The sequence below is a fragment of the Topomyia yanbarensis genome, chromosome 3, assembly GCF_030247195.1.
Source record: "Topomyia yanbarensis strain Yona2022 chromosome 3, ASM3024719v1, whole genome shotgun sequence".
NCBI classification, from domain to species: Eukaryota; Metazoa; Arthropoda; class Insecta; order Diptera; family Culicidae; genus Topomyia; species Topomyia yanbarensis.
Window position 1 is genome coordinate 52637671 of NC_080672.1, and position 15989 is coordinate 52653659.

The following is a 15989-nucleotide window of genomic DNA, read 5'->3' on the forward strand; positions in this document are numbered from 1 at the left end:
TTCAGCGATACTGATTTTTTTGTATAAATATTGTTCTACCAGAGACACCGTGCGTCACTGAATATTGAGACTGAATACGACTGACTATGATCAATTTTCATTCACTGAATTTGAACATTTGTAACTTTAACTGCACAAACAGTTACCAATTTTGTGGCAGCTATTCGGGCCATAATAACAACTGCAAAATCAGTATCCTTCAGAATCAACTGCTAGAACCATCGGCGAGGAAGTTAATACCAATGACAGCTGCTTTACGTTCGTGACCCGTAAGGGTTATAGTAAAGAAGATCCATAAATGATGATGACATTGACGGCAACAAGAGAAAATCAATCGACCCACAAGATGCACTAGGTGAGCAGACAAATGTTTCTTAGCTGTGAAAGAAGGTCTCCCCCGGCTACGTGGACGTGACCTAATACACAATAATATTTATTTTCATAGTTTTAATTTTCATTATTTTACTTATTTTTATTTTTGCATATTGTAATAATTTAATGGACCCACGGATCCGTTAAGTTACCGCAGTGAGCCGTGTCAAATAAAAAAGAGAGGTAACAAGCACTAAATCGTGTAGGTAAGTGCTAGATTTTGTCGTCGCCCATATACACGAAAATCCTGACGCCAACACTCGCAAAGTGTGCTTGATTGTAATAATTATGCAAAACGATATGAGATTCCTGATATGATGGAACTGAATAAAATAAATTTTTATAAGCTTCATATACACATACCAACGAGGAAATAAACAACGTGGAAGACGGTTCAACAACCATAACTCTCAAGACGAAATAAATCGATTAGTTCAAACAAAGCAACAAGACAATAGCAGCGACGATACCATGGGCTCTAAAAAGCGGCGATATTGAGCGATACTTTCATCCTTGCTGAAAAGGACATCAGTGTGGTACAGAAATTCCATAGATTCCAGTGATTCGTTGATTTCAATGATCTCATCGATTTCAGAATTCTAAAATTTTAGTACAGGAACCTTGAAACTCAACATAAGAAATTCTTGTATTTATACTGGGCTCAGGCCAATTCTTTAATAAGAAGGAATTTCTCTGATTTTATTATTCCCTTGTTAGAACCGGCATTACCTAAAAATATTTGTAAAAAAGATCATTGTTTGGAAATGTTTCTGCCAAGGTACACATATGCGTGAATCACTAGTACCCCAAACTGAGGAGTACGATCTGTTTTTCAATTCACAACCGCAAACAAAACCCAGCCAAAGCTGCACTTTAATCCAAGTCGAATTACGAAGGGCAACATAATATTCATAATTTTTACGAGCACATAACGACTTTTTAAGTACATTCATGAAAACTGCAATGGAAAGTAAATTGTACTCCGATGTGCCCCTGGCTAACTACAGGGAATCGGACAGTCTAGAAGCAGGTGAAAGGAAACGGTGTGGTGCGTTGCGGCGGCACTCATTTCAATGGAGCAAACTTGTTCGCTCTCTTCATGAAAACAATTGTAGCCGCAACAGTGAATGTAATGGGGAGATCGGAAATTTTAATAAGGATTTTTCTACAACTTTCCCCGGTATGTTTCAGTTGCTTCTGCTGAAAGCAGACATACTTTCCGTTTGTTGCAAGGTTTCACCATTCTGTGCCTGGCCGGGAATAAGCGGTTTTCTGTTGTTTCCTTGTTTTGACTCAACTTGACTTGGGCTGGTCCTGGTTCGACCCCGGGGGAAGGCACAGCGAGAGCAGCCAGGCAAGAACCATTAAAACTCGAGATGAGGTATGAAAAAAGTTTTTCGCTTTTTTCCCATTATATGCTGGCTTATTTCATACAGTTCTATTGGCCGGACTTTTAATCAGATTCTACTCGTCTCGGAAGTTTGTGTTTTCATCCACCGAGAGAAGGGATGACCGTTATGCCGAAACTAAAGGTAAACTTTTTCAATATTGCATTCTTGTAGGTTTTAAAAATAAACTTGCTGTTTCTGCTGTATCAGATGTCCGAACATCGCACTAACGGCTGCTGAATAATAACTTTCAAAGACGTTCCTGAACGGCTCAAATCATTTCTCCCAGTAACCTTGTTTGATTTCACTAATCACTATAATCGTTGATTTGGTCGACAATGACTGGGCAGTGCGCCAGCCTCTTGTACCTGAAGGCATAAAATAGACCCCACTTGCGGTCCTTAGCTTCCTGCCCAGTAACTCCTAGCCCTGGCCTCCTTGTGGCGTCGACTGGGATACGAGTAACCTTAGTGAAGATCGGGTAACCAACCTCGGTGGGAACTTTGGTCGTATGCTGGCAGGGAAGGGGGGGGGGGGGGGGGTTACCCTTCTTCGGAAGGTGTAAACCTGTCCTGGTGCCCAGGTGGGACCTTAAGCAGTCCTGGCACGATGGCCCACCGGCGAGACAGGTGGTTGGCGTAGGCCCTATAAGCCGCCCCTTAAAAAACCCACATAACGAACAATACAGAAGAGAATACGACCCAGAACAATCGGCAACGACCCAGGCGACGAATAAAGGATCACGATTGGAAACTCGGAACATGGAACTGCAGATCGCTCGGCTTCGCAGGATGTGACAGGATAATCTACGACGAGCTACACCCCCGCAACTTCGATATCGTGGCGCTGCAGGAACTTTGCTGGACGGGACAGAAGGTGTGGAAAAGCGGGCATCGAGCGGCTACCTTCTACCAGAGCTGTGGTACAACCAACGAGCTGGGAACCGGCTTCATAGTGCTGGGCAAGATGCGCCAACGTGTGATCGGGTGGCAGCCGATCAACGCAAGGATGTGCAAGTTGAGGATCAAAGGCCGTTTCTTCAACTACAGCATCATCAACGTGCACTGCCCACACGAAGGGAGACCCGACGACGAGAAAGAAGCGTTCTACATGCAGCTGGAGCAGACATACGACGGTTGCCCTCTGCGAGACGTGAAAATTGTCATCGGCGACATGAACGCACAGGTAGGAAGGGAGGCAATGTACAGACCGGTGATCGGGCCTAACAGCCTGCATCCCGTATCAAATGACAACGGCCAACGATGTGTGAACTTCGCAGCCTCCCGTGGAATGGTAATCCGAAGCACCTTCTTCCCTCGCAAAGATATCCACAAAGTCACCTGGAGATCACCGGACCAAGTAACAAAAAATCAAATCGACCACGTTCTAATCGACGGTAGATTCTTCTCGGACATCACAAACGTCCGCACTTATCGCAGAGCGAATATAGATTCGGACCACCACCTGGTTGCAATATGCTTGCGCTCAAAACTTTCGATAGTGCATAGCTCTCGTCGAAGCCGAACGCCGCGGCTAAACATCGAGCGGCTACAAGATGGCAGAGTGGCTCAAGAATACGCGCAACAGTTGGAAGTTGCACTACCAACGGAAGAGCAGCTAGGCGCAGTTGCCCTTGAAGATGGCTGGAGAGATATCCGATCCGCCATAGGTAGCACCGCAGCCACTGCACTAGGTACGGTGGGCCCGGACCGAAGAAGCGACTGGCACGACGGCGAATGCGAGCAGTTAGTCGAAGAGAAGAATGCAGCATGGGCGAGAATGCTGCAACACCGCACGAGGGCGAACGAGGCGCGATATAAACAGGCACGGAACAGGCAGAACTCGGTTTTCCGGACCAAAAAGCGCCAGCAGGAAGACCGAGATCGCGAAGCGATGGAGCAGCTGTACCGCGCTAAAGACACACAGAAATTCTACGAGAAGTTGAACCGCTCGCGCAGGGGCCACGTACCACAGGCCGACATGTGCAGAGATACAAACGGGAATCTTCTCACGGACCAGTGTGAGGTGATCCAGAGGTGGCGGCAGCACTACGAAGAACACCTGAACGGCGATGCAGCAGACGACGAGGATGGCACGGTAACGCACCTGGGAGCACGCGCGGAAGACATTACACTACCGGCTCCGGATCTCCAAGAAATCCAGGAGGAGATTAGCCGGCTCAAAAATAATAAAGCCGCTGGGGTTGACCAAATACCAAGCGAGCTACTAAAACACGGTGGCGAGCCACTGGCTAAAGTGCTGCACTGGGTGATTACCAAGATTTGGGAGGAGGAGATTTTACCGGAGGAGTGGATGGAAGGTGTCGTGTGTCCTATCTACAAAAAGGGCGACAAGCTGGATTGCTGTAATTACCAAGCAATCACCCTGCTGAACGCCGCCTACAAGGTACTCTCCCAAATACTATGCCGTCGACTATGACCAATTGCAAGAGAGTTCGTGGGGCAGTACCAGGCGGGTTTCATGAGCGAACGATCTACCACGGACCAGGTGTTCGCTCTTCGTCAAGTACTGCAGAAATGCCGCGAGTACAATGTGCCCACACATCATTTGTTCATCGACTTCAAAGCCGCATACGACACTATCGATCGAGATCAGCTATGGCAGATTATGCACGAGTACGGATTCCCGGACAAACTGACGCGATTAGTGAAGGCGACGATGAATCGGGTGATGTGCGTAGTACGTGTCTCAGGGACGCTCTCGAGTCCCTTCGAATCACGCAGAGGGTTACGGCAAGGTGATGGTCTCTGGTGTCTGTTATTCAACATCGCGCTGGAAGGTGTAATAAGAAGAGCAGGGATCGACACGAGTGGTACGATTTTTACAAAGTCCGTTCAGCTACTTGGCTTCGCCGATGACGTTGATATTATTGCACGAAACTTTGAGAAGATGGAGGAAGCCTACATCAGACTGAAAAGAGAAGCCAAGCGCTTCGGACTTGCCATCAACACGTCGAAGACAAAGTACATGATAGGAAGAGGCTCACGAGAAGAGAATGAGAACCGCCCGCTTCGAGTTTGCATCGGTAGCGACTAAATCGAGGCGGTTGAAGAGTTCGTGTACTTGGGCTCACTGGTGACCGCCGACAATGATACCAGCAGAGAGATTCGTAGACGCATCGTGGCAGGAAATCGTGCTTACTTTGGCCTCCGCAACACACTTCGGTCGAACAGAGTTCGCCGTCGTACGAAGTTGACCATCTACAAGACGCTGATTAGACCGGTAGTTCTCTACGGGCACGAGACCTGGACCATGCTCGTGGAGGACCAACGCGCACTTGGTGTCTTCGAACGGAAAGTGCTGCGTACCATCTACGGTGGAGTGCAGATGGAAAACGGCACATGGAGACGGCGAACTCCGCTAGCGAATGACGGATCTCAATAGTAGCACGTCTGTAATAACATACGTACATGGAACTATTGAGAACCAGAGCTACAGGTCCAAAGCCCTGGTAAAGGAGGATGGTTGTGATGATCCGGGCCGAGATCACCACGTAAAGCAAGGTAGGGCATAACCCCAATTCCAAGGCGTGAAGCGACCCGTGCCGAGGGATGAGTGATCAAGGGGGTGAAAAAGATGCTCGATCGTTAACGGAGCCTGTGGGGTACCTGGGCAACCCCCACAGTAAGCGTCCCTTACCACGCTAATGCGGAGCTCTGGCGTGGCGGACATATATTTCTCGCGCTACTCGTGGGACTTTTCATGGAGCAAAATAAAAATAAAAATAAACAGACGGAGGTGCCAAACCCCTTCGGAGAGGCCCGACAGAGAAACCCAGACAGTGGCCTCCAATAGGGAGGAAAGAGAGAAGGTTAATAGAGGTTCACAGACAGTGGCCTTTACCTTCTACGGAGCAGCCACGTCGATCGGAGCGGCGACCGAGTTCCCCTCGAAGGGAAAGGGAAAGGGCAATCGCAAGACGGCATCGAATGCGAAGCGCCCTAGGAAGTCGCCAGGAGAGGGTGCCAAAACCGACACCACTCGGCGTGCAACCGTCAAGGTCAAACGCCGCCTGGGTGAGGTAAGCGAGGGCGAGAGTGACCTCGCTGTTGAGAGCGATGGTACCAGCAACCCGGCACGACCGGGGCAGGGGGGCTCAAACCCCTGGACGCTGGTTACCAAGAAAAAGCCGGCACCGAAACCGGAGGTACCGCGGCCTGCGAGGAAGGCCAAGGACAGAGGCGAAGCCTTGTGGTTAAAAACCGACAAGGACAAATACGCCGATGTCCTTAAATCGATGAAGGCGGCCGAAAGCCTCTCGGCCCTTGGGCAGGATGTGCGTAGCGTAAGACGCACCAACACGGGAGAGATGCTCCTGGTGCTGAAGCGAGGCGCACAATCAAGTGCAATATATAAGGCCTTGGCTCAAGAGGTCCTTGGCGAGGGCGCCCAAATTAGGTCGCTAGGTGCGGAAACAACTCTCCAGTGCAAGCACTTGGACGAGTTCGCGACCGCAGAAGACGTCGTCGCAGCCGTCAAGGAGCACTGCGGCGTCACAATCGAGCGGGCCTCTGTGCGATTGAGGGACGGACCCTCTGGCACCCAAGTAGCCTACCTCAGGCTACTCAATGCGGATGCCAAAAAGGTAACCGAGAAAGGGAAGCTGAAGATCGGCTGGTCGGTATGCCCTATTAGTATACCCCAGCCGCCTTCAGGAGCAAGCTATGTCGTCGATGCGGCGAGGAGGGGCATAAAGAGCGGGGGTGCACTAAGGCATATAAGTGCCTTATCTGCACCAGCAAGAAGCAAGCCCATAAACATGCTATGGGCGGACCTTCGTGTCCCTTCGGCGAGTTAAATAAGAAGAAGCCGTGAGAGTCACACAGCTAAATCTTAACCATTGTGCAGCAGCCCAACAGCTGCTGTGGCAGTCGGTCTCGGAGTCGAGGACAGATGTCGCCCTCTTATCAGACCCGTACAGTATCCCTGCCGGCAACGGCAATTGGGTGTCGGACGGGTCTGGAATGGTGGCAATCTGTACAACGGGAAGGTTCCCGGTTCAAGAGGTAATACACCCCTCCGCCGAGGGTGTGGCGATTGCCAAGATCAATGGTGTGTTCTATTGCAGCTGCTACGCCCCACCAAGGTGGCCAATAGAACAGTTCTACCAGATGATCGACAGGCTCTCGTCGGACCTCGTGGGCCGGAAACCGGTAGTAATAGCGGGAGACTTCAACGCTTGGGCAGTGGAGTGGGGCAGCCGCTGTACAAATAGCAGGGGTCAAGCGCTAATGGAAGCGTTTGCGAAACTCGATACTGTGCTAGCTAATGATGGCTCCGCTAGTACATTCCGTAGAAACGGAGTGGAGGCGTGGATTGATTTGACCTTTGCCAACCCGAGTCTGGCTCCAGGCATGGAATGGAGGGTAGACGAAGGCTACACCCATAGCGATCATTTAGCAATCCGCTTTAAGATCAACTATGGTGTGCAGCATCCGAGGGCGGGAGATCCCTGTCAGGTACGCGGGTGGAAGTCCAATCACTTCGACAGCGAAGCTTTCACCGCGGCCCTGGGACTGGAGGCCAACACCGACAGTCTAAGCGGGGATGCGCTGGTAGCTGTTCTATCACGCGCGTGCGACGCCACTATGCCGAGAAAAACACTGCCAAGAAACGGTAGATGCCCGGTATACTGGTGGAGTGCCGAGATTGCAGCTCTACGGTCAGCCTGTCTCAGAGCTAGACGTAGGATGCAAAGAGCTCGCACCGAGGATGCAAGAGAGAACCGCCGTGAAACGTTTCGAGCTGCGAAATTAGCCCTTAACAAGGCTATTAAAAGCAGCAAGAGAGCGTGTTTCGACAACCTGTGTGAGAGTGCCAACGCGAATCCGTGGGGTGACGCCTACCGGATTGTGATGGCCAAGACCAAAGGGGGCTCCTCACCCCCTGAACGGTCTCCGGACCGGTTGGCAACGATTATCGAAGTACTCTTCCCGTCTCGAGCCACAAGCCCCTGGCCACCTGCACTACGAGACAGTGCGGGCACGGTCGAAATGGTGGCTCCAGTGACGAACGAAGAACTACTCGCAGTGGCTAAATCCCTAGCAATGAACAAAGCTCCAGGGCCGGATGGAGTCCCGAACAACGCTCTCAAGGCAGCGATCATAGCGAACCCGAACATGTTCAGGCTAGCTATGCAGAGATGCCTTGACGAGTGCCGTTTCCCCGATAGATGGAAAAGGCAGAAACTGGTGCTGTTGCCGAAGCCCGGGAAGCCGCCAGGTGACCCATCGGCGTACAGACCAATCTGTCTGATAGACACGACTGGCAAACTGCTTGAGAGGATCATCCTCAACAGGCTCACCCCGTACGCGGAAGGTACGGACGGTCTGTCAAGCAACCAGTTTGGCTTTCGGAAGGGTAAGTCCACAGTGGACGCTCTCAACTCAGTGATAAATACTGCCGAGATAGCGATCCAACGAAAAAGGCGAGGTATTCGATACTGTGCGTTAGTGACACTTGACGTGAAGAATGCATTCAACAGCGCAAGCTGGGATGCCATCGCGCTCTCGTTACACCGGCTTAGCCTACCGGTGGGTCTGTACCGGATCCTGGAAAGTTACTTCCAAAACCGCGTACTGCTATACGAGACCGATGCCGGTCAGAAAAGGGTTCCGATTACCGCCGGAGTCCCGCAGGGCTCGATCCTAGGCCCGGTGTTATGGAACCTCATGTATGACGGGGTTCTGAGACTGAAGTTCCCTCCTGGGATCAAGATCGTCGGCTTTGCCGACGACGTAACCTTGGAGGTCTACGGGGAGTCAATTCCTGAGGTAGAACTAACCGCAGAACACGCGATTAGCACGGTGGAGGAATGGATGAGCGCGAGAGGCCTGGAGCTCGCTCATCATAAGACGGAGGTAGTTATCGTCAACAACCGTAAGTCGGCACAACATGCAGTTATCCATGTGGGAGAAGTCGCGATCACTTCACAGCGAAGTCTGAAGTCTCTCGGAGTCATTATAGACGACAAGCTGACCTTCGGCAGCCATGTCGACTATACGTGCAAGAGAGCGTCGACTGCTGTTGCGGCACTATCGAGAATGATGTCCAACAGCTCAAAGGTGTGCGCCAGTAGACGTAGGTTACTGGCAGGCGTTGCCGTATCTATCCTCAGGTACGGCGGCCCGTCATGGTCAAGAGCACTGAGGGTAACCAGTTACCTACAGAAACTGGAGAGCACCTACCGCGTGATGTGTCTCAGAGTGATATCTGCCTACCGCACGGTATCACACGATGCATCCTGCGTGATAGCGAGCATGATGCCAGTCGGGCTGGTCATTCGGGAAGATGAGGAGTGCTTTGAGCTACGTGGAAATAGGGGAGCCCGCGAGCGCACCAGGGTGACCTCGGTCGCCAGATGGCAGCGTGAGTGGGACAACTCCTCGAAAGGTAGGTGGACCCACCGGCTGATACCTAGCATATCGAGCTGGGTGGGAAGACCCCATGGGGAAGTTCACTTCCACCTGACACAATTCCTGTCAGGCCATGGCTGTTTCCGTCAGTACCTCCACAGGTTCGGACACGCGGAGGTCCCAGTCTGCCCGGACTGCCCAGGTGTAGATGAAACTGCCGAACACATACTGTTCGTATGTCATCGGTTCGACGTCGAAAGAAGAGCAATGCTTGACGTCTGTGGCTGGGACACAACCCCGGATACCCTTATCCAGCGGATGTGTCAAACGGTGGAGAAGTGGAACGCAGTCTCGGCTGCTACCATCCAGATTGCCAGTAGGCTACAGGTAATCTGGCGAACCGAGCAACAGACGGCGGGCACGGCTAACTAGTGATTGGTTAGTTGGAGCGAAAAAGGCCAAGCGCAAAATAAGAGAGTGAATGGTCTGTTCATGCCGAGGTAGGTTGGCGCAGCGAATGGCAACCGCGTAAGGGGTAAACCCAGCCACCCCGAAGCAAGACAGAAGAGTGAGTGTATAGGCGTATAAGTGGACTGCCTCATGCCAAGACGGGAGGGTCGTAGCGTAGTATGTTGGAACTAAGCTATCGATGCCTCATTAGGGCATTGCAAAAAATTTTTTTTTTTTGAATTCTCAAAGGCCCCCCCTCTCATATTGTGACAAATGTCAAAGTAAGCTCAGATACCAAATTTCACATCATTTGGACAATTTTAGACCCCCGCCCACTTCGCTTGAAATTTTTTGAAATTGGTACTATGGGAAAATATGGAGGAAAAACACATTAAATGCAATAACTTTGGAAGTAGCAATTAGAAAATTACAATTTATACCTCCTTTGAAAGGAAATAATTTTAGTATTTGAATAAAGATATATTTGTTTCTAGAAAAATACGGGAAAGTGGGGTACTGGGTCATTTTGGCCCCAAAATCCCCTATTTTTAATGATTTTTCTGCTCCGTGATGCAAATCATACATATTTTGTAGTTTATCTAATGTGAAAAAATCTCAGAAATCTAACGAAACCCTTTTGACCTTAGTCCGAATACGAGAAGTTGGGGTTATAGGGCTTTTTGTCAGTCATATTAAATTTTATCATTTTCTCATGCATATATCTCTATTATTCTTCAATCAATTTTCATAAAATGTAACTTATTGAACGTGTAAAATTCTGTGGAATAAAACAAAAATAAAAACGTTAAAGGTAAAATTCAGAAACATCAAACTTTTTGATATTTACTCTACAAATCTCATTTTTTTCATTATTTGTCCTAATACCTCAACTTCCCCTATTTTTCCAGGAATGAAACTTTTCTCATGTGATCCCTAAGCAAATTCTACACTAAAAGTAGTAAATTAAATAAGAATTTTGTTGTTAAATGGAGTTAATACGTGCGATTTTATGATAAAAATGTGAAATCGACACTATATGTCAGATAATTTAATGTTCCTGAATTTTACCGGTAACGAATCTATTTTTGTTATAATCCTAAGAATTTTCCACGTTCAACAAGGTATAGTTTATGAAAATTGAGTGGAGAATAATAGAGATATATTCACGAGAAAAGGATGAAGTTTAATATGAATCACAAAAGGCCATTTAACCCCAACTTCTCGTATTCGGACTAAGGTCAAAATGGTTTTGTTCGATTTCTGAGATTTTTTCACATTGTAAAAACTACAAAATATGTATGATTTGCATCACGGAGTAGAAAAATCATTAAAAATAGGGATTTTGGGGCCAAAATGACCCAGTACCCCACTTTCCCGTATTTTTCTAGAAACAAATATATCTTTATTCAAATACTAAAATTATTTCCTTTCAAAGGAGGTATAAATTGTAATTTTCTGATTGCTACTTCCAAAGTTATTGCATTTAATGTGTTTTTCCTCCATATTATCTCATAGTACCAATTTCAAAAAATTTCAAGCGAAGTGGGCGGGGGTCTAAAATTGTCCAAATGATGTGAAATTTGGCATCTGAGCTTACTTTGACATTTGTCACAATATGAGAGAGGGGGCCTTCGAGAATTCAAAAAAAATTTTTTTTTGCAATGCCCTAATGCCTCATGGCGTGGCAGAGGAGTGAAAGGGTGAGCATCCAAGTCAGTCTCACATTGCATGTTAAGGGTGAGCATAAAAGTCAGCCTCACAGGTTGGTAGAGGCTAGCACAAAAGTCAGCCTAGCAAGGAATGAAAAAGGTGAGCACAAAAGTCAGCCTCGCATGGTATGTCAGAAGTGGGGCCTAAGAAAAATGTCCCACATGGGATGCCAGAGGGAGTGACAAAGGTACAATAGAGTGGCACGATTGAGAGTGAATCAGGTGATAGGGTGAGCACCCAAGTCAGCCTCACATGGATGGGTAGGGCGAGCACAAAAGTAAGCCTAGCAAGGAATGAGTAAGGTGAGCACACAAGTCAGCCTCGCATGGAACGTAAAAGGTGAGCACAAAAGTCAGCCTCATGTGGGAGTGTTTGAGAGTGAATCAAAGTGTGATTGAGAGAGCACCCAAGTAAGCCTCATACAGGATGTATGATCGCGCGAGTGAGAGTGAATGAGTACATTGAGTACAGCCATCCCCCCAGAAGTAATACCGAGAGGTAGTTCCTGGGAGGAATGATGGCGGAGCCCAATGGAGTTTAGTCGGTATTAATGGCTGGTCACCATTCGAGTCCGACACGCCCCCAGTGCACCCCGTGTGGTAGATTGGACCCTACCGTTAGCACGTGTACTGGGCTAGGACATAAAGGTCTTCTCCATTGTAAAAAAAAAAAAAAAAAAAAAAAACATGGAGACGGCGAATGAACCATGAGTTGCATCAGCTGTGGGGGGAGCCGCCCATCTGTCATACCGCGAAAATCGGACGACTACGGTGGGCCGGGCACGTAGCCAGAATGTCGGACAATAGCCCGGTGAAAACGGTTCTCAATTGCAATCCGACCGGTACAAGAAGACGTGGCACGCAACGAGCACGATGGATCGACCAGGTGGAAGACGATTTGCGGACCCTTCGAAGACTGCGTGGCTGGCGACGCGCGGTCATGGACCGAGTGGAATGGAGGAATCTTTTGTATACGGCACAGGCCGCTTCGGCCTTAATCTGTTAATAATAATAATATAATCGTTGATTCAAGTGAAAATCGGATATCTACACCACTGTTTGCCAGATTCCTTTTTTCCTAGCTATGCTAAATCGGCAGATAAGAAAATCGTTCCCACATTAAAAGGCACAATCGCTATTAGGTGAATCAAAACATGTTTAAAAAATGGCTCAAAAAAGGGTTAAAATTGGGTCTTTACTGTATAACAGTGTTCTGCTTCTGTTTAACATGTTTGAGAATTCCACATAATACAAGAATGTTCAAAAAAGCTTATTCGTAGCAAAAATACCCATGGCCCCACGAAAAAATTGTACACATAATATAGAACTCAAATTTCAAATATTCTGAAAGATACGGACATTAATCTTGACTTCTTTAATTAAATATAGGGTGTGGGTACGGTCGATTTTTGTAGACAATTTCAATTACACTTTCACGAGGGCAAATTATTGTTTTCTTGAGATTTTATGAAGGTCTCCGTGAATTTTTAATAGGCCGAAGTGTAGTAGAAATTTTTTTTAATTGGCCGAAGTGTAGTAGAAAATACCACTATTGCTTCTGAATCAGTTTAAAATGGTGAAGTGAAAGATGCCACATCCAACCGAAAAAGCATCAAACCTTTGTGAGTTCTCAAAAAGTGCAGCTATCAATTCTGAATGTTTCCGTTTAGAGTAATCCGATGATGGTCTCAGATAAGATGAAGGTTTATTTTTATTTCGATTATAAAGGTTTTAACCTTAAGGTCATTCGCCTCTTCGGGTTAGAAAAATCTCTTATGAAAAATTTCTAACCCTATGTACGGGGTCGGGACTCGAACCCAGGAGCGCTGCGTACAAGGTAATCGATTTTCCAACTACGCTACGCCCACCCCTAAGATAAAGAATGGAATATTCGCCACATCTGCGGATCGCTTGCCAAACACGATTTTTTTAGCGAATTTCGACGTCTTCTTCCACTTCATTTACAATTTTCTTGTGCAAGTTTTGCGTCCATCGTCTGGTTTCCGTTTCTATTCGGTGCCTTCCAAATTTTGTGTACGTGTAGTACAAAAAGCTTCATTGTTTTTTTTTGTTCAAATGAATTGAATCTTGATTCGAAATTTTGGATTAATTTTGGAATTGGTTTAATACAAATTCTGGCAAAATCGCCACTCCGCCAGGTTGTTTCATGCTCTTGATCACACAGCATATGGCACAATGGGCGATTTCAACGTGCTACCGGTCCATCGTTATCCAAGCTAAAGAGTTATAAACAATTAAGTGCGAATGTATTTTTAAATATAGCCTTTGGAATGATTTTATATGATGGACCTATTCTCGGGGCCCCGAAAATCCCGCGGCCTCTGGCCATGGCTCAGTGCTCCCGTGCGTAAAGGCGGTAAGAGTTGTAGCTTAAATAAACGCAAGAAAACAAGGTATTGTATGCACAGGTGAAACGGGAACCTTATTTGTAGGATGAAGCAAGAAATATCACGCATACGGTAGCATTATGCAGGCACGTGTATGTAGCGAAATATTCATAAAATTTCATTACAAACATAACCCGAAATCTATTCGGCTCAACTTGCATCAATCAAATTTGTAATCACGATTCGTCCAACCGACCACCCGCTATTCATTGAGTGGCCTGATTGATATTAATGCTGCTTTGTAATCTTACAGCAAAAAACCAGCTTCGGAGGTCTTATCTGAACACCCGTGCAGATTATAAAAACGTTTCCCTAAGCTCGATTTGTCATTGTAGTTTTCGGCTCGCAATGTTTCGCTTCTGTTTTGTTCTCTTTTGTTTGATAGGAGCAGCTTTGGCAGTGCGTAAGTAAACATTATATTCATTGACATTATTTGATATTGATGGAAACCATTGATGATGATTCCGTGCAGCAACTGCCGATAAGCGCATCGTTGGAGGTTTTCCCGCGGAATCCGGAGAAGCGCCGTGGATGGTTTCGATGCGTAACTCGTTGAACAGCCATTTTTGCGGTGGAACTCTGTTGAATCAACGATTCGTTCTAACAACGGCCGTGTGTATGAGTGGCCGTCTGTCCAGTACCACGATGGCCGTGGTTGGTTCCCGGTTCCTGAACACCGTAGCTGCCCCCTACTATGGTCTGCAGACGATCGTTCATCCGCAGTACAATGCGAATACGTTAGAGTTCAACGTGGCACTATTTCAAACGATTCAGAACGTAGTGTTCACTTCAATCGTGCAACCGATTCAGTTGGGTGCAAATTTTGTAAATGCTGGCAGCCGGGCTCGTATGTACGGTTGGGGTCCTACCGAAACCGGGGGAAGTAATTCTAACGCACTGCAAACCATCAATCTGAATGTGATCGACAACGACATTTGCCGTAGCTCTCTAGGGGCTGACGGAATGCGTGTCGGGGCTTCTTCACTGTGCACATTGACCCGCGAAGGACAGGGACTGTGTACCGTGAGTATTACGAGAGGGAATACGCCGGATGAAGGGATGTTATTAAGCAGATCTCACTTTTTGTTTTAGAATGATGCTGGTGGTGCCTTGGTGTTGGATAATTTAGCCATTGGCGTTGCCTCCTGGAAGATTCCATGTGCCACTGGTCGGCCGGACGTGTTCGTACGTATTTCAACGATACGTGATTGGGTTGTGAGCATTATCTGAGCAAGGAAAACAAGTGGTCGTGATAAAATCGTACGATAACCACAATTGCACCAAAACCTAATAAAAATATTGCTGGAATTGCTGAACTGCAAGAGGTTAAAAATATCTATTTTTGATTTTATTCAAGTTTAATAAAACAACAGTACAAGTGTGTTGCGTTTTAACTATGTGCTTCTAGTATGTAATTGAGGAGCGTTGAATCGATCTGATATAACATGTCTCGTCCACTCACAACCTAAATTCCCGTAGTATATTTGATCCATGCTCGGTGGGCCGGCACACTAGTGTACACATCGGGTTTTCCAGCAGCGCAAGGAACACCCCACGATACTATTCCGACCAGTTCGCTATTGGCGACCAGAGGACTTCCCGAATCTCCCATGCAAGTTCCCTGGCCACTGCGCGAGAACGTGCACAAACTGGTAGTGTGAACTTTTTCCCGGTTCTGGAGGCCATGTCTCAGTTTACATTCGTAATTGTTCAACGTTCTCACTTCCATGAACTGCAGCATGGTGGCCAATCCAGATCCCACGAAGGTTTGTCCCCATCCACTAGCGGTCGCAATTATTCCAGCCGGAATCACATTACCACTCAGCACGACTGGTTGAACGAAAAAACTCATCTCAATCGGGTAAACCGTCTTCAGAAGTGCTAGATCGTTATCCAGTGTGAGCTCGTTAAAGTCCGGGTGTTCGATGATCTGCGCCAGATTGTAACTTACACCGCCGGCCGTGCGATCAACCGACCCAACTACCACCCGAAGCTGGTAAGGTAGATTTCCAATAGTGCAGTGGGCGGCTGTCAGGAGCCATCTGTCGCCGATGATGGCTGCACCGCAAAAGTGGGAATTTTTTAGATTTCGCAGCGACCCCTGGAACGGAAATTGACCACGACCCGCTTGTCGCCCACCAACGATGCGGCCCGATTGGGCTTCTGAAATGATCTGGAATATTATCTGAAATTGAGCTTGGTTAAAGTGGACCTACCATTTCCCAGGGCCGAACTGATAAGGCACACAGCTAATAGGTACTGGAACATGTTTGCTTTGTACTGAGC

The 15989-nt window shown here is 47.5% G+C and overlaps 2 protein-coding genes across 2 annotated transcripts; one reads left to right on the forward strand and one right to left on the reverse strand.

Annotated features, from left to right (window-relative positions):
• Window positions 1-13867: 13867 nt before the first annotated feature.
• On the forward strand, window positions 13868-14955 carry LOC131688710 (chymotrypsin-2-like). The gene is made up of 3 exons (XM_058973162.1): window positions 13868-14106; window positions 14176-14726; window positions 14796-14955. The coding sequence occupies exons 1-3, from the start codon at window positions 13935-13937 to the stop codon at window positions 14931-14933; spliced, it is 861 nt and encodes a 286-aa protein (XP_058829145.1). The 5' UTR covers window positions 13868-13934; the 3' UTR covers window positions 14934-14955.
• A 74-nt stretch (window positions 14956-15029) lies between these two features.
• On the reverse strand, window positions 15030-15989 carry LOC131688714 (chymotrypsin-2-like). Its single transcript, XM_058973167.1, has 2 exons — window positions 15920-15989; window positions 15030-15866 (listed from the first exon to the last, which is right to left on the reverse strand). The coding sequence occupies exons 1-2, from the start codon at window positions 15969-15971 to the stop codon at window positions 15169-15171; spliced, it is 750 nt and encodes a 249-aa protein (XP_058829150.1). The 5' UTR covers window positions 15972-15989; the 3' UTR covers window positions 15030-15168.